This window comes from Arvicanthis niloticus, chromosome 20, assembly GCF_011762505.2.
Source record: "Arvicanthis niloticus isolate mArvNil1 chromosome 20, mArvNil1.pat.X, whole genome shotgun sequence".
In the NCBI taxonomy this organism is placed as follows: domain Eukaryota; kingdom Metazoa; phylum Chordata; class Mammalia; order Rodentia; family Muridae; genus Arvicanthis; species Arvicanthis niloticus.
The window spans coordinates 14,545,902-14,565,043 of record NC_047677.1 but is presented as its reverse complement, the minus strand read 5'-3'; the positions used below and the strand labels follow the sequence as shown (position 1 = coordinate 14,565,043).

General features: G+C 47.6%; 1 protein-coding gene across 3 annotated transcripts in view; it reads left to right on the top strand.

The window, feature by feature from the left end:
- The window catches only part of Pdss2 (decaprenyl diphosphate synthase subunit 2), a 227,093-nt gene extending 208,584 nt beyond the window's left edge, over window positions 1-18,509 (top strand). Inside the window, exon 8 of one of the 3 annotated variants that reach the window (XM_076917055.1) lies at window positions 18,486-18,509. In XM_076917055.1, the coding sequence (XP_076773170.1) occupies window positions 18,486-18,494 (9 nt within the window). In that variant the 3' untranslated portion in view covers window positions 18,495-18,509. Of the gene's footprint in view, window positions 1-8,447; window positions 8,706-18,485 lie in introns of those variants that run through there. The other 2 variants (XM_034523718.2, XM_076917054.1) reach the window with 2 other exon arrangements.
- The last annotated feature ends 633 nt before the right edge of the window (window positions 18,510-19,142 follow it).

Below are 19,142 nucleotides of genomic sequence, written 5' to 3'. Positions count from 1 at the left end.
CCCAGCAGCATTGGAAAAGTAACTGATGTGTGGGCCTCGCCGTATTCATTTTTAATAATTTTGTTATTTGAGAAAGTCCTTATACTGTTGACATCATGACTGCCCTGCCTCAGCCTCCCCCATGCTGAGATTAAGGCATGTACTGCCATACCCAGCTTAAACGTCGTTTTTTAAACCTTACGTTAACTTTCAGAGTCAGAGAGCATCCACACCTGCACTTGGACGTGGCCATCTGGTAATGACTACACTTGCCTTTTCTATATACAACATGGTCTTGGCTTACATAAAGAATGTCATTTTCAGAGATCCTGAGACTTTCTGGGAATTACTGCCAAATCACAGCTTTTACTTTTACAATTGTTTAAACCCAAATGCACAGCTATACCATTAACCATTTCATTGGCCAGCACTAGTGTATGGTCCAGAGTGTCAGAACCATTCCAGTCTTGATGCTGCCCATCTGTAAGCTATCTCTCTGGCAGCGTGACATTGAAAACTAGATTTCAGTATGCATCCCGTCTTCATCTTCATTTAAGTAGCTCACTGAAATGTGGTAAAGGAAAGAAAGCCGGCACTGAGTCCTGGCAGCAGAACACTAGAGATGGCTCTTGCCTTCTGTATGAACGAGCTTACTCTTTCCAGTACACTCTGCTTACATGGGCAAACCTGTTACCATATTCTTTACCACACCCTACCCACAAAGGGCTAAGTTTCAAAATCTGAACTTTAAAATCTCTATTTCTGAAGCTAAGTGTTAAGTGGGCTTTTTTTCTTCCCTCCTAAAAGAGGTACTCAGTGCTTAGAGGGGCCTGCTGTGGGTCAGGTGGTTGTAGCACACACCTTTAATCCCAGTATTTGGGAGGCAGAGGCGGACAGATCTCTATGAGTTCAAGGCCAGCCTAATCTACAAAGTGAGTTGCAGGGTGGCCAGAGGCACACAAAGAAACTCTATTTCAAAAACAAACCAACAAACAAAGACACTTGTTGTGCAAAGGTGGCAACCAGAGTTTGATCCCCATCCACATAAAGGTGGATGAACAGAACCAACCCAAAGTGTGTGCCATGGCACATTAACATGCACACAGGCAATAATGATAATTGTAAATTAATAAAAGAGGGATTATGGGCTGAGGATGTATCCTAACCAGGAAGTAGTACTTGTCTAGCATTCATGAAGCCCCACACACACACACACAACTTTAAAACCATGTGTGGCGGACTAGAAAGATGGTTCAGTGGTTAAGAACACTGGCTGCTCCTCTAAAGGACCTGGGTTCAATTCCCAGCACCCACTCGGTGGGTCACAGCCATCTGAGATACCAGCCACATGAGATCACACACCCCCTTGTGGCCTCAGAGGGCATCAAGCATGCAGGTGGTACTTTCAGTCAAAACACCCATATACAGAAAAATACAATGTAAAACTAAAAGGCGGGTGGTACATGCCTGTAGTCTCAGCACTCAGCACTCAGCACTCAGCACTCAGGGGATGGGGGCGGGAGGAGCGCAAAGCTAAAGGTCAGTCAGTCTCAGCTACTTAGAGAAGTCAGTGCCTGCTTCAGAAATACCAGTGTGAACAGGATTCCCACACTGAGGCACTCCGGCAGCACCAGCTGTGGCGCCGGGTGTGCCCCACGGGATAGGAGAGCAATTCCTGGGGTGCAAGCCCCGTTTGTTTCTCTGGCTTCTCTGGCTTCGGTGGCTTGGCTGGTGGATGCTGGTCCTCTTGCTCCTCCCTGCTCAGGCACTGCCACAGAATCACTGCCCTCCACTGTGAAGTGTAGCTCAGTCTGAGTCATAGGCCACTTTACCGCCAGCCCTGGGACAGTGCAGGTAGCAGGGTAGCTCACTGACAGCATGAGCTTGGTGTTTGCATGGGCTTGGGTTCTCCGTCAGAAAGATCAACCTCTGCTGGGACACTATTACAATTGCATTCAGGAACCATCTGTCCGTGCTCCCTGCTCGTGACCTTACACCACGCTGTCGCTGTGTCGACACGCTGCCTCGGTGTCGGAAACCATAGTGATCTGCCTGTTGGTTTGGGTTGGGATGGGATGGGTTTCTGACAGAGGGTCTCTGTGGAGCCCAGCCTGGCCTGAGGCTCACTAGGTAACTCAGTCCTGAGATTATAGATGCCCGCCACCAGGCCTGACTTATCTCCAGTGTCAGGAGGACGTGCTTTTTTGTTTATTTTCCAATTTATATCCAACTTTCTAATAGATAAGAAAGCTTAGGCTTCTAAGGCTTATTATCACAGCCTGTGACTCAGGAATCAGTTCACTCAGGAGAACCACAGTGTCAGGGATAGCCTGGACCTCATAAAGAAACCTTGTCTCAAAACAAAACAAAATGCCAGGCAGTAGTGGTGCACACCTTTAATCCCAGCACTTGGGAGGCAGAGGCAGGCGGATTTCTGAGTTTGAGGCCAGCCTGGTCTACAGAATGAGTTCCAGGACAGCCAGGGCTACACAGAGAAACCCTGTCTCGAAAAACAAACAAACAAAAAAGACAAAAACAAAAAACCTTTCCAGCCAGGTGTGGTGGCTTTGCATGTATGTCCCTTGGATGCTGAGGCAGTAGAATTGCTGCTGGTTCCAGACTACAGGAGGTTGGGCTACAGAATGAGACCCCAATCTGAAAAATAAAAAGAAGAAGGGAGGGAGAAAAGGAGGCAGGGAGTGAGGGAGGCAGGGAGGAAGGGCAGTTTGAAATTAGGATAGTCACTGAATCACGGAGTGATCTAGGAAGCATTTCTCAGGCTTCAGCTCCGTCTCTGTGAGTGGGGCTCAGACCTGCAGAGAGAGAGTCACTATACGGCTGTCAGCCACTGGAGTGCTGGGATTGCAGCTGTGAGCTCCCACAGCCAGTGGCATCTGGGTGGTGGTGGTGGTGGTGGTGGTGGTGGTGGTGGTGGTGGTGGTGGTGGTGGTGGTGGTTGTTTTTAAAGTCAGGTTCTCACTGTGTAGCTCTGGCTGGCCTGTAACTTGCTGTGTAGACCAGGCTGGTCCTCAACTAACAAAGATGAGATCCTCCTGCCTCTGACTCCTCTGAGTGCTGGGATTAAAGGCATGAGCCCACATCTGCTTTTTAAAAAGTTTCTTATGTGAATCTCACGGTCAGGTTTTCTTTATTTAGCTCAACTTAATGTGTCTTTTTTGTTTTGTTTTGTTTTTTGGTGTTTTTTTTGTTTGTTTGTTTGTTTTTTGTTTTGTTTTTGTTTTTTGTTTTTTGTTTTTCGAGACAGGGTTTCTCTGTGTAGCCCTGGCTGTCCTGGAACTCACTCTGTAGACCAGGCTGGCCTCCAACTCAGAAATCCACCTGCCTCTGCCTCCCAAGTGCTGGGATTAAAGGCGTGCACCACTACTGCCTGGCATTTTGTTTTGTTTTGAGACAAGGTTTCTTTATGAGGTCCAGGCTATCCCTGACACTGACCACCGCCCAGCTTAATGTGTCTTTTCAAACTCATGATTTTTAAAAATTATGTTTTTAATAATAGCTTTACATTTTATTTTAAGTTATATTTTAATTAAAAATAATTGCATAAAATTAAACATTACATTATTGTGTGCTTGTATATTATGTAAGCATATGTGTACCAAGGTGTACATGTGTGGCCAGGGAACAACTCTTGGAAGTCAATTCCCTCCTTCTATCTGTAGGTCCTGAAAAGAATTGAACTTAAGGCTTTGAATGTCCTGGGGAAAGTGGTCTACCAGACTCCAGCTGCATTTCCTCATTATGACATTAAATGTTCTATTAGCTACCATCAAATATTAAGTTGAGCCTGGCTCAGCAAAGTTCCCAGAAGGGTTGAGGTATAGTTCAGTTAAGAGAACAGTTGCCGCCGGGCAGTAGTGGAGACAGAGGCAAGATGCTCTCTGGTGAGTTCAAGGCCAGCTTGGTCTACTACAAGGGTAGTCCAGGATAGCCAGAGCTACACATAGAAACAATGTCTCCAGAGGGGGGCCGGGGGGGGGTGACAGAAACAAGACAAGATACTATCTGCTCTTCCAGAGGACCTGGGTTCAATTCCCAGCTCTTAGGGGTTCAATTCCATAGGGCAGCCTTCAGTTGTCTATGACTCTAGTTCTAGGGGATCCAGTGCCCTCTCCTGGCCTCCTCAGGCACTGCACAAGCATGATGCACAGACAGACATGCAGGCAAAAGACCCACACACATTTTTAATTAAAATCATTAAAAATATTGGACTGCGGCTAAGACAAGGACTAGCTAGAAGGTAACAGGAAGTTATCTAACTTTTCTAGTTAACTTTCTGGGCTGGCACAGTGGCTCAGCAAGTAAAAGCACCTGCTGGGAAGCCTGACATGAGTTGAATTTCCAGAGCCCCGTGATGCAAGAACCAAGTTCTGAAAGTGTCCTGTGCTCTCGACCCTGCACCTCGGCCTGCCTGCCCACAGTCCCTCTCACACAGACACACAGTGATGAGGGTCAGTAAAATGATTTTTAAAAGATGTTTCTAGTTAACTCTCCTGGTGTAATCACAGTGTTGTGATTATGCAAAAGAATATTCTCCAGACATACAAGTCAAGACCAGGGTGAAGCAGTCTGCTGCCAACGATGTGCCCAAGCCAACTCCTGATGGTGACTATTAAATATTTAAGAATTTTATGATCCCATACCCCATGGCAGCTTAGAGTCGGCCATGATAGGTATATCACAGGAATCTTCAAATGCTGCATGGAGAGCTAACTTACAAGCTCACTGCTGCCTACAGCCCCTCCCTCTCCCCTCATCCTCTGTAGTCCAGGCTGGCCTTGAACTCCGTATCCTCCTGTTTCCAGCTCCCGAGTGTTGGGATGCTGGGGTTACAGGCATAGACTACCACACTCAGCACTGGAGTTTTCAAATACTTTATAATTAAATTTTGTTTTGTTGGGGAGTTTGTTTAGCTTTCTTTTATTTTGTTTGTTGTTGTTATTATTTTGGCTTGTGGTTTTTTTTCTTTTTTTTGTATTTGAGGGGGTGGTTTGGTTTTGAACACAGGGTTTCTCTGTGTAGTCCTAGCTGTCCTGGAACTCCCTCTGTAGACCAGGCTGGCCTCACACTAAGAGATCTGCTTGCCTCTGCCTCCCAAATTCTGAGATTAAAGGTGTGTGCTGCCATTAACACCTGGCTTATAATTAAATTTTGAAGAAAAAAAATTTTTTTAGCCTGTTTTTCAGAGCTGTGCTGGTCCCTGATACCTGGCTCTGCCAGCTGTGCTGTTCTCAGCTGTGTTTCTCCCTGCAGTTACCTTGCTACTCTTGACCCTGCATCTCATCCAAGACCACTCTGCAAAACTTTCTGGTATCTGTCCTGGTTGACGCCATCTTCCAGCCCTGCGTCTATAGTACCACATCGCTGCCATGGTATCACTGCATTTCAGTTCCTCTTTAGTTAGCTCCTGGTCCTCGAGCAGAGAGGACATGACTCTCACATGTAGTGGGTGCCTCAAGAGCTCTTAGGAACTCAGCATCTGACTACTCTTACAGACATCCACATGCCTGCAGTTACCAGCCTCAAGTCTAAAACACTGACTTGTCCAGTCCAGGTCCAGGAACACTGCCGCCTTGAAAAAAGGGCCATACTCTACCACTAAGTGTCTTCAGCACCTGAGTCCAGCCGCCTCTGAGGCTGCTGTAGATCAAGCCAAAATTGATTGGATCTGATTATAGGTGGAATACCATAGTCAATGAAAGCTAAGGCCTTGAAGGAGAGCTAAGCAGGCTGAGCTGTAGCCATGAGTGTAATCAAGGATTTTACTATCCAGTAACCTGTGCTCTCATGCAGCCCTCCACGTATCCCCTGCGGAATTGATATGATCCTCACTTAGAACCAAGAACAGTCGAGTGGCTTCCCTCAAATGGTGGAGCTACAATAGAAACTTGAGTCTGGCTGTTCGCTCAGTCATTGGCAGGAGACTGGGGAAGCCTAGGCTGGAGCAGTCTCCACGTGGGTGCTCGGAATGTACAGTTTAGTAGAAACTGGCTCTACAGGAGAAGGCAGCAGAAAAACATGGCCTCTGAGACGGATGGCAGTGCATGCATGTAACCCATCTCATGGGTGGGGGAGGCTGTGAGTGAAAGTCACTGTGAGTGGAAGTCAGCCAGAGACTGTATAGTGAGTAGGCCAGGCAGAGTGAGATGCTGTCTGCTCTGCCCCTCCCCCAAAAGTGTGATGGCTTAGCAGGTAAAGACACTCCACAAGCTTGATATAAGTTTGATCCCCAGAACCCACATAAAAATGGAAGAAAAGAACCTGACTTCATCGCCCACAATTTGGTGGCTATGTGCATGCATGTGCACTTGCGCGCACACACACACACACACACACACACACAGAGTAAAAAAAGCTGAAATGTGGCCTCTTCTGTCTATTATCCTGAGTCACTGAGCTTCCCTGGACCTCTGACCCCTTGATTCTGTAATTAGAGTAATATACCAGCATATATTTTTATTCACGTTTTATGCATTATACAGTATGTAGCTTCAAGTCTCATAGGGGAGTCAATATGTGAATAGAACATTAAAGTACAACACTGTAGTAACGCTGTACTCCAGAAGCACACAGGATACTCCAGAGGGAGAAGAGCAGCCAGCTCTGGTACCATCATCCTAGGTCGCTGAGTGCCTTCCACCCAGGTAAAATCTGGGGGCCTTACTAGGAGTAGAAAGACAACCCCAAGGGAGCCAGTGTGTCAGCTCTGAAAACTGCAGCTAGTTCCCCTTAATACATGAGCAAAAGATAGAAGGGAGAAAAATGAAGCTGGTGAGACTGGAGAGAGGACTCTCACTCCTCCTGGGGGAACCTGAACTGCTAAGGCTGTTGGAAGGCAGTGACAGATTTTAGACAAGACTGTATTTGCATTTATAAACCTTTTTGGCAGTGTGGTCTGGTGGATGGAGTTTGGGAAGGCTCCTTAGGATGTGAAAATAACCCAGCTGGGGAAGATGAGAAGTCGGAGTAGACCAGCAAACAAAGTGGAAAATCCAAGAGCTCAAAAGGAGCTGCGCAGATGGATATGCACTCACTGACTCCGCCAGTGAAAATGTCCACATCCGATCCCAGCGATGGCGGTGGCAGCACAGGCCTTTAATCCCAGCACTCGGGCGGGCTGGCGGCAGATAGAGGCAGGCAGCTCTCCGAGTTCCAGGACAGCCAGCACCTTCCTGGCGGGATCCAGGTCAGAGAAACCCTGTCTTAAAAAAAACAAAAAGGAAATATTCACAGCACAGGCAGGAGAGAGAGGCTGCAGTGCTCTCTGCTGTGACGCAGGTATCCAGGCTGAAGAGCATCTCTGCTGTGTGGCGTCCCCGGGGCCAGAGGGAAAACCCCAGAGGGATTCCCATGGTCAGTCCGTGCTGCAGCCCATCCATAATCTGTAACCTGCGTCTTCCATGACTCATAGGCTGGGCCTCGCTCCCTGGCCGCACCCACTCTCTAAAGGTCAGAGGAGTCAGCCCCAGGTGAGCTAGCCGGGACTGCCATAAGGGAGACCTTTAAAGCCTTCAGTAAGAAGACTACTGAGCAGGACAAGTTCAAAAGATGAAGCCTTTTCCAACTCTAAATACAATGGTTTTGCTTACTATTTTTAAGATGTTGTTAGTCACTTGTATGGTGCACATGAGTGCAGCTAGCGGCTGTGGAAGCCACAGGACCTGGAGTTACAGGCGTTGGGAGCCACTAGAACTGAGGACAGCACAAGCCAAGGCAAATCTGCTGCCCCCTCTTTGTTTTTCTGTTTGTTGATTTATCTTTTGAAATAGTGTCTTGCCGTGTAGCCCTGGCTGGCCACTAACTCAGAGAAATCCACCTGCCTCTGCCTTCCAAGTGTTGGAATTAAAGGTGATCATGTTCTGTGCTGAGCCTGTGGCCCTTCCTTTCTTACAATCACAGAGAGGCATCAGGCTGCTGGCTAGTGAGGACCACTGCATTTGCAAAAATGCTTTGTTTCATTTTTCCCAAGAAAGATATTTGGGTTTTAAATAAGTCATAGTCAGATTTAATAATATGTCTTTCTTGAATTTTCATTTTGATTATTGTATCAATATAAGGTGTTTTAAATTTTTTTTTTTTTTTTAAGTATGAATGAAGATGTTAGTGGAGGCTTTTCCCCCTCCCCCGCATAAAATATCAGGCAGCTGAATTCCAAATGCTGGAGCCAGCTCTGCTTGGCCTTCATTACTGCCTTCCCAGCATGGGACTTTGTGCAGATCAAGGGGCGGGTGTGAGCAGAGGAGTAACTGGGCTGATTGGAGCCTATTGTGCAGGCTTCTGTAGCCTTAGGGAGGTGATGGTGCCTGGAGATCACCTGGAAACGTGTCCTCTTTCTCAGGAGCAGAAATGCTGGATTTACATGTTTCCTGTCCCCCCACCCCCACCCCAGTTAAATTGTGGTCCTCACTGTGCAACCAGAACCGACTTCTCGTGCATTTATTTCTTAACAGTTGCGAGAAACAATCCAAGCTGGCAAAGGTGTGACTTCAGCTATTGACCTGTGTCGTTACCATGGAAACAAGGCACTAGCGGCCCTGGAGAGCTTCCCTCCCTCAGAGGCCAGATCGGCTTTAGAAAACATCGTGTTTGCTGTGACCAGATTTTCATGACACCAAATTAAAAAGACACTATTGTTCCTTAGCTGAAAAAAAAAAAAAAAAACCAGAGAATGAGGTGGACAGGAGAGCTTTTCGTGATGAAATAAGTAACGTGTTTAATGACTTTAAAATATATGTATTTTGTTCCTGTCCTTTATCTCATGCTTAATGAATCTGTCCTTTGGAACCACCACAAACAGACCGAGAAGGGAAAAGGTCACGCGGTTCTCGCTTGTCACGCCAGAGCACACTTGAGGCTGCAGCAACAGAAATAATTAATGAACCTCACTCCTGTGACCTCAGCAAATGGACAGGAAATAAGTCCTTATTGATTGGACCAAGCCCGGGATGGCGCCAGGGCGGTGGCTGTGGTTTTCCTTCCAAAGAGGACAGAACAAGCTGGAAGCTGCAGGTGTCAAGCGAAGCACTGGATGCCAGCCAGGGGGGACACATCAAAACCGATGGCCAGTCTGTCATAGTGGAGAGTAGCAAGATGCGTTAAGCAAAAAATCTGTGTTGCCTGCTGTCTTGAAATCATGTCTCTGTGCATATAGTGTGAGAGGCTTGTGTATCCTCGTTTTTATCTGATTTGGGAGAGGTAAAGGAAATGTTCAGTTGCCAAATACTTGAAATTGGATATTAAAGTGTTACCAAGTGTTGATTCAACTGTATAAGAAATTGTCTGCCTTTCTTTCTTTCTTTCTTTTTTTTGTTTGTTTGTTTGTTTTTGTTTTGTTTTTTTCGAGACAGGGTTTCTCTGTGTCCTGGCTGTCCTGGAACTCACTCTGTAGACCAGGCTGGCCTCGAACTCAGAGATCCACCTGCCTCTGCCTCCTGAGTGCTGGGTTTAAAGGTGTGCCACCATGCCTAGCTTGAAATGTGTCCTAAATCTGATCTTTAAGAAAGAAAGGCAGCCAGGCGGTGGTGGCGGATCTCTGAGTTCGAGGCCAGCCTGGTCTACAGAGTGAGTTCCTCGACAACCAGGGTTACACAGAGAAACCCTGTCTGGAAAACAAACAAAAAGGACACAATTCAAAGGCCATGTTTTGTTTTGTTTTGTTTTGTTTTCCATTTCAAAAGCAGTGTGTCTGTGTTTTGTGATACTTTGTTTAGGGGACTCGCTCTGGTTTCCATGGTTTTCAGAAATGTAACTGTAATACTGGGACTGGTTGGTGAGAGTTTTGTTTCAGCCTCACAATGTCAACTTTGGATCTTGAGCCACAGACATTGAGTTACAGAAAGAACACAAGCACTGGCTCACGTAGGCCTGCGACCGGACTCTGTCTCCATGTGGTTCGCAGACGATCCTCGTGGTTTGCACAGATGCAATCCGAGAATCCTGTTGACAAGAAGGCTGAGTTTACTTAAATGATCTCGACGGAGACTCAGCTGCCTTTCCTCCTCGTGTGTGTAATTACAGCCCTATCTGGAGACAGAAAACACGGTAAGCAGATTGTGTTACCCGCTGCACTCGAACACTGGGGGAAGAAGTCATCTTAGTTCAATTCCTCCCCCAGAAAGTTCCTACCAGGACATGTGGCCCACGGTGAGGAAAAAATGTAAGCCCACGGAGGTTAAGCTGTAATGAGTGGGCTCTGAGAGAAGTGAACAGGTCACACTCCCACGACGTGTAGACTGACCATAGAACAGGCACTGTCTGGAGCGTGTCTTCTGGGTGAGCATGGCTTAATTAGTAACTATGGTGACAATGAGATAGCTCTGGCCAGGTTCTAATAGTTAACTTCCCGGAGGAGGAGCCCGGATGTGCTGCTGAGTGGCTCTACAAGGCGAGGACTCTTCCCCTCCCCAGCCCGCAAATCCTCATATCTGCCTCACTGGGTAGCCTTTCAAAAGTCACTCCCCTCTCACCTCAATTTCCTCTCCTGTAACAAGAGATGAAAGGAGGCGAGCGAGTCCCTCCCAGATGTGTTTGTGAGTGACGGTCACATGCTGGTGTGGCCACACCTGCAGTCCCAGCACTGGGAGGCTGAGGCAGCCTAGCTAAAGTGCATAGTGAGTTCAGAGGCCAGCTTGGGCGAAACAGACCCTGTGTGAAAACAAAGTTCACCATTTCTGACAACCTAATAAAATTGCTGCCTAAGCTCCCAGAGGAGGGAAGGGGGACCTTGGAAGCCTCAGAGGCAGCAAATGTTGAGCTTCTGGCCTGGCTTCCTCACATGACCTAAACCGTTCCACCCACCTTACCTGACACATGACATGGTCCTGGATTCTTGTGGTTCATCACCCACCTTTGCTTCTTTGGAACCTTTCCACTTCTCTTTTATCTTCCAGCAGCTTCTGTGGCCTCTATTCTGCCCCCCCCCCCTTAAAGAAATAGAGTCTCAAGTATCACAGACTGGCCTTGAACCCCCTAGCTAGCAGAAAACAGCCTTGAACTGGTATTCCTGGCTGCATGTCCCAAGTGCTATCTATATGCACTGAGACCCAGCTGTCTCCACCCTACAGCGCTGGAGTTACAGGCACATGCATGAACATAGCCAGCCATTGACAGGCACACTGGAACAGGAACTCACGTTCTCACACTTGCAACAGCAGAATGCCTTTACCTGATGGGCCATCTTTCCACTCCACACCCTGTTCTTGAATCTTTGCTTTCTTCGTCACTGGCTATACATGCTCACTTCCTTCAGGCATGTTTGTCTCCTCCATTTTCTCTCTCCCGGCTTTAGAAGAAACCATCTTGCAGGGTGTGGTGGTGCACGCCTTTAAATCTCAGCACTCCAGAAGCAGAGGCAGATAGAACTTTGTGACTTAAAGGGCAGCCTGGTCTACAGAGTGAGGTCCAGACCAATTAGTATTACAGTCCAGCTATCTCCAAAAATCAAACCCCCCAAACCCTTACAGTCCATTGTTAACTCTCACAGCCAGTTGTCTGTTTGAGTCCATGGCCTCTAGACCAGTGCCCACCCCTTGGGAACATTTATGATGCAAGCAAGTCAGGCCCATCTCCGCACCACCCTCTAGTAATGGTTTTAGAATCACAGGCTGATCCCTATAGTATATCAGCCCCTGAGCCTTGTGACCAAGCTCCAAGAGACAGTCTATCCTAGACATTTTGATTGTACTTCTCCAGAAACTACAAAACAATTTCCTGCCTCACTAAATCTCTTTCTTTCTGGTGCTGGAGTCAAGTACGACACAGAGCCTTGCTCGTGCTAAGGAGTGCTCTGCTGGCGAGTTACATCAGCCCTCGGCCCCCAGATCTCGTTCATATTGTTTGAATTTGGTTTCCTTTTTTGAGACAGGGTCTCAATATAACCCAGGCTAGCTTCCAATCTGCTGTGTAGCCCAGGATGTTCTTGAGCTTCTGGCTCTCCTGCCTCCACCTCCTGAGTGCTGGGATTGCAGACATGTGTCCCCACATACGGCTTCTGCAGTTCTGGGGCGGATAGGACTTTCTGTATGCTAGAAGAGTGCTGGACCAGCTGAGTACATCCCCAGCCCTACATCTTCCTTTAAACTCTTCAATTTAAGGATGGAGAGATGGCCGTCAGGGGTAGGGGAGGTACACTTGCTGGGTTTAATACCCAGCAGCCACATGGCAATTTTTGATGATCTGTATGTAACTCCAGTCCCAGGGGAACCAGTGACCTTTTCTAATCTCCATGGGCACCAAACAGGCAAAAATACTCATATAGGTAAAACAAGACAAAACATTCTTCAACTTAAAAAATATTGGTCTTGCTGGGCGGTGGGGGCCCACACCTTTAATCCCAGCACTTGGGAGGCAGAGGCAGGCGGACTTCTGAGTTCGAGGTCAGCCTCGTCTACAGAGTGAGTTGCAGGACAGCCAAGGCTACACAGAGAAACCCTGTCTCGAAAAACCAAAAAAAAAAAAAAAAAAAAAAAAAAAAAAATTGGTCTTAAGGCCATGGCTGATTCAATCCCTAGAACTGTATAACGGTGAAAGGCAAGGCAGAGCAGCGGTGTACAACACTGTGGAGGCCGAGGCAGGTGGGTTTCTGAGTTCCAGGCCAGTCTGGTCTACAGAGTGAGTTCTGGGACAGCCAGGGCTACACAGAGAAACCCTGTCTCAAAAAAAAAGAAGGAAGAATGAACTCTATATGGTTGTCTTCTGACCTACACACACACACACACAATAAAAGTTTACACAGGAAACACTTGTTTCAAGGCTGGAGTTACAGTTAAGTGGTAAATTGCCTACCTAGCATGCACAGCAAGGCTAGGTTCAGTGCCCTAAGAACAATACAGTGGTTTGAATAAAAATGGCTCCCAAAGGGCTGGTGAGATGGCTCAGCTGTTAAGAACACTGACTGCTCACCCAGAGGTCCTGAGTTCAATTCCCAGCAACCACATGGTGGCTCACAACCATCTGTAATGGGATCCAATGCCCTCTTGTGGTATCTCTGAGGACAGTAACAGTGTACTCATACATCAAATAAATAAGTCTTTTTTTTAAAAAAATGGCTCCTATAGGCTCATAAGTGTATGTGAAGGAGGAGGAGGAGGAAGGGGAAGAAGAGGAACAGGAGGAGGAGGTATGTCACTGGTGGCAGGCTTTGAGGCTTCCAAAGGCTCAGCCATTCCATCACTGGTGTGCTCTTTCTCTGCCTTCAACTTGTGGATCAAGATGTGAGCTCTCGTGTTCCTGCCACGTGCCTTTGCTCCACCACCATGGACTCAAACCCTCTGAAACCATACGTTCCAGATTAAGCACTGCTTTTATCAGTTGCTTTGATGTCTTAGTTTGGGTTTCACTGCAGTGAAGGGACACCTTGATCAAGGTAAGTGGGCTGGCTCACAGGTTCAGACCTTCAGTCCATCATCATGGCAGAGAGCATGGCCGTCCAGGCAGGCATGGTGCAGGAGAAGGAGTATCATGTTAGTCTACATCTTGATTGTCAGGCAACAAAGAAAGATTGTCACACTGGGCGTGGCTTGAGCATACGAGACCTCAAAGTCCACCCCCAGAGTGATACACTTCCTCCAGCAAGGCCACACCCACGCCAACAAAGCCACACCTCCTAATAGTGCCACTCCCTATGCATGAAGCATTCATACACAGGAGTCTATGGGGGCCATACCTGTTCAAACCAGCACACTGGGTCATGTGGTTTATCACAACAACAGAAAAGTAAACTAAAACAATTAACTACATATGACTAGATGATCAACTATTTCATTCACGAAATTGACGTGGCTCAATTGGTAAAGCACTTGCCTAGCATGCACAAAGCCCTAGTAGGTTTACTTCCTAGTACTTCAAAACACTGGGTGTGGTAGCACACACTTGTCATCATGGCACATGGACGATGGAGGCCCAATACAAGTTCAAGGCCAGCCTACCCTACTTGAAACCCTAGTTCAGAATTTAAAATCACAACAAAATGGAGAGAGACCCAAGTGTTCCTTCAGGACTTCTCTTAATCAACAAAGGATGTTTGTTTGTTTGTTTGTTTGTTTACCTAGAGACAGAGTCTCATATAGGTCAGGCTGGCTTCTCACTCTGGCTGGCCTAAACTCACCCTTTATGTAGACCAGGCCAGCCTCCAGCTCAAAGAGATATGCTTGTGTCTGCCTCCTGAGTGCCGGAATTAAGAGTGCACACCAACCACCACATCTACCTAATTCTGCTTCTTTAACAAAGCTAAACAAATAAGAAATTTAAAGGCATTTTAAGCAATGGGGGAGCGTGTTGTTCACTGATGGGGGTGTGGGTTAGCAGTAGAGTACAGACTATCTTTCTCAAAGCCTTGAGATTCAATATTCAACACTAAAAGAAAAGTGGGTGGGGCTGGGGGTCGTGGCCCAGAGGTTTAGAGTACTGACTAACTGCTAGTTCCAAGGACCTAGGTTCAGTCCGAGCACCCATGTGGTGGCTCACACCTGTCTGTAACTCCAGTTCTGGGGAATTTGAACCCCCTTCTCTAGTCTCCATGGAGACAAGGCATGTATGTACATAGCACACTTGCATGCAAACACGCTTACACATAAAAATAAATAACTTTTTTTTAAATGGGGCTATGGCTCAGTTAGTAGATGTTTGCACAAAGCTCTGGTTTAATTCCCAGTAACCAATGAAACCAGGCCTGATAGTAAACTCCTGTGATTCTAATATTCTGGAGGTAGAAACAGGAGGATCAGAAGTTCAGTACACAGCTACACAGTAAGTTCAAGGACAGCCTGGGTCATTTGTAATCTACTGCCATTTTATCTGTGTCTTTCAGATGTTTTTTTCTTCACTTTCTTTGGGTTTTAGGAGGTTTGGGTTTTTTTTTTGGTTGGTTGGTTGGTTGGTTGGTTGGTTGGTTGGTTGGTTGGTTGGTTTAGGAGGTTTGGGTTTTTTGGTTGGTTGGTTAGTTGGTTGGTTGGTTGGTTGGTTGGTTTAGTTTTGTTTTTTAGACAAAATGTTGCTGTGTTTTCCAAGCTAGCCTCAAGCTCACAGCTGTCAATACTCTTGCTAATGAAAGGGTTAAAATTTTTCAGAAACTTCTAGCAGGCTGAGCAGAACTAAGAGTGCAGGTCAGCTTGGTCGTGAGCACTGTGTTTCAGGAACTTGGCTAACCACAAGATAGATGGTTGGTTACGAATAGGCTCTTTGAGAACAGCCTATACAAAATGTTCCCCATGACTGTTCCTTGTACCCTGTCACAAACTGAATAATGGGCTGGGACTTTACACAGGTACTCTCTAATAACCCTCCTTCCCTCCCCCTGGGTTGTGGTTTTTGGCTTTAAATTCTCTCTGTCTCCAAAGCCCGGGGGTCAGACCCCACTGCCCCTGCGTGGGCTATGGGTCTTGACCTCAGCATGTTGATCGAAATATACCTCTTGCTGATTGCATCAAGTTTGGTGTCTTGTGAGTTATTGGGTGGCCATGAATTCCTGAGACTTGGGTGAGATCCTTCCTTCGTGGGGGCCTTACACTTCATCCTACCAAGCCCAGGGGTTACAGGCTGCACTGTCATGTCTGGCTTCTTCCAGCTTACTTGTCAGGAATATTTCTTTGCATGTTGTAATTATGGTTGGATTCCACCCTGGGTCCTCCTGTCTCTATGTACAGTTTTCCATGGCGTGCAGGCATCACAGCTGTTACTAGCAAGTGTTTAAATGCTAGCCTTTGCTACAGGCTAAGCTCTAAAGGCTAGCCTGAGCTACAGGACATGCTGACTTGATACTGCCTTAGTGGCACTGGTGGTATATAGGACACCACTGGTCTGCATCCATTCCCTGCCACACCTACATCTTCCTTCTCAGAATCCAGTGTCTTCAGAACAAAGCCGTTCTGTCGACTGGGCGACTAGTCATAGCTTCTCATGGCCAGCACCACTGAGAAATCATTCTGTGGTACGAAGAGCCCCCTTCACTTCTTCAAAAACTTAGAAGGACACTCTTTGGGTTTGTTCAAAGGGACACAAACAAAATGATCTTTGATGTAAAATTGTTCATGCTGCAACTATATGAGCTTATTCTGTTATTGCTATTTTTGCCCACTCTCCTCCTCTTCTTCTGCTGCTGCTGCTCCTGCTGCTCCTGCTGCTGCTGCTGCTCCTGCTGCTGCTGCTGCTCCTGCTGCTCCTCCTCCTCCTGCTGCTGCTGCTGCTGCTCCTGCTCCTGCTGCTCCTGCTGCTGCTGCTGCTCCTGCTGCTCCTCCTCCTGCTGCTGCTGCTGCTCCTGCTCCTGCTGCTCCTGCTGCTGCTGCTCCTGCTGCTGCTGCTGCTCCTGCTCCTGCTGCTCCTGCTGCTGCTGCTCCTGCTGCTGCTCCTGCTCCTGCTCCTGCTGCTGCTGCTCCTGCTCCTGCTGCTGCTCCTGCTGCTGCTCCTGCTCCTGCTCCTGCTGCTGCTGCTCCTGCTCCTGCTGCTGCTGCTCCTGCTCCTGCTCCTGCTGCTGCTGCTCCTGCTGCTCCTCCTGCTGCTGCTCCTGCTCCTGCTGCTCCTCCTCCTGCTGCTTCTGCTGCTCCTGCTGCTGTTGCTCCTGCTGCTGCTGCTGCTCCTGCTGCTCCTCCTCCTGCTGCTGCTGCTGCTCCTGCTGCTGTTGCTCCTGCTGCTGCTCCTGCTGCTGTTGCTCCTGCTGCTGCTGCTGCTCCTGCTCCTGCTGCTGCTCCTGCTGCTGCTGCTACTCCTGCTGCTCCTGCTGCTCCTGCTCCTGCTGCTGCTCCTGCTGCTCCTGCTGCTCCTGCTGCTCCTGCTGCTCCTACTGCTGCTGCTCCTGCTGCTGGTGGTGGTTTTGAAAGACAAAGTTTTGCTAATGGCCCGGGCAGCTTCTGACTCATGGCTGTTGTCCTCGATGTCCAGACTTGAGCCATCATACTTAACTGTGTCCATTGTCCTGTTTGGGTCTTTATGTATGTGTTTATTAGCATATATTCACTATATATAATAATGTGTTTCATTATACACTTTCATATATGCATGTCATGTATTTTGCTTATATCCACCCATATTACCCACTCTGGTCCCCCCTCTCATTCTGATCTGCTTCCTCTCCCCAACTAGTCGACCCAGTGAGGTTCACTAGGGTTTTTTACAGTAGCACAAATGAAGGGTGACTTACAGAACATGGGATTCTCAGCTATGGCTACACCACTAAAAAGAATGTTTCTCCCTCCCACATCAACCCGCCAACTGCCTGGCAATCGTCAGTGAAGGATGAGAAGGATAAGTCCCTTCCTGCTCCATGGCAGGATACTGATGGGTCCAATATCTGTGCAGGTTTTGTGCTGCAGGTGATCTTGGCTGCTGTGATTTGGGACTAACACAGCCTTGTCTGTCTTTGACGGCTGCAGTCCGAAGGCTCCGCACTTCCTAAGGTCCTTAGACTCTTTCCACCCTATCCTCAAAGTCCCCTGTGGTTTGTTTAGGTGTAAAAAGATCTCCAGTTACTTAACATGCACGAGGACCTGGGTTCGGATTCAATCCTCAGTTCTACATAAATCGGGTATTGGAGTCCTGGGTGTAGAGGCAGGAGGATCAGAAGTTCAAGGTCATCTTCAGGTACATTGAGAGTCCCAAACCAGCTTTGGGTGCATAAAGACCCTGTCTGTCAAAACACAAACAGTAGATAAACCTTTCTGTATTGCTATCACAGGATGCCCGAGGCTGGCTTCTTTATTTGGCTCACAGTTCTGGTCATCAGCTGGCGCTGACGTCTGGGCTCCTAACTTCGTGTAGCATTATGTGTGTAGAAGAGCTCACCCAGGAGATCTGACCTCTTCAGTGACCTCACCCTCGGAGAATGTACAATGTCATCCACTGGCAGTGCCCCACGACCTACTCACCTCCCACTTTTAGAGACGCGCGCCCACCCATCGCCAACGTACTAGAGACCCAGTTTCTACCACGTGGGCTTCTAGGGGATAAACTACGTCTGACCTATAGCAAACGTTCTCAGGGAGTTAAACTGGGCTCTCTCAGCGTTTCCTGCCGGGGTTGATTACCACCCTGCCGTTCACGCTCCTGTTCCCTCTCCAGGTGTCTGCCCCTTGCCCACACCGCCCTGCTGTGCAGCGACTTAGGTTGTGTGTGGAACCTAAGTGGCTCCTCACTTGTATGCTTCCTCTGCTGCTTATTCCTGCCTCCCTTTCTCCTCCCTCCCCTCCCCTCGCCCATTAGCATTCTTCCCGTTGCATTTTTAGCATACCATAGCACACACGTGGAGGTCAAAGGACAACCTGTAGGCGCCAGGTCTCCCCTTCCTGTCCTGTGGGCTCCAAAGATCAAACTCAGGCCATCAGGTCTGGTGGCCCTCTCAGCCATCCTCATCACATTCTGAGACAGGACCTCAGGGCACTCAGGCTGGCCTCCTACTCAATGTGCAGTGGAGAATAAACTAGAATCCTGCTCCTCCTGCCTCTACTTCCCAAGTGTTGAGATTACTGATAGGTTTTTATTTTTTTTTTTTTCCTCTGCAGGTGAAATGAACCAGTTCAAGCCAGATTAGTTTATATTAAATGCAAGTTTATTGGGAAACTGCTCTTGGGTGAGTGAGTTTACTGGCCCCAGGGACCAAAACTAGGGAAGTCACCCTGGGGAGACAAAAGCAGAGGATGCACACTCTGTGAGAGAAAGAGAGAGAGAGGAGACCAAAAGTCTGGATTATGTAGGAAAGAGCCTCTGGGGGAAGGGCAGCCCCGCCCCTGAGCTTTCAGCTCAGGATTTCTAGCAGGGTATGCCAGGTAGGGCCTGAGGGATGCTGGGAGGGCATAGAAGCCAGGTCTGCTTTGATATGTAAGATATATACCTCACTCCCTTCTCCCAGGGTCTGAAACCAAACAATTACAAATAGATGATACCACATTTGAATTTTTCTTTTTGTTTTATTTTACATTTTTTCTTTTCCTTTTCTTTTTCTTTTTTTTTCTTTTTTCTTTTTCTTTTTTTTTTTCTTTTTTCTTTTTCTTTTTTTTAAAGATATGAGTACACACACCAGAAGAGGGTATCAGATCCCATTATAGATGGTTGTGAGCCACCATGTGGCTGCTGAAAATTGAACTCAGGACCTCTGGAAGAGCAGTCAGCGCTCATAACCACTGACCCATCTCTCCAGCCCTGTTTCACATTTTTTTTTT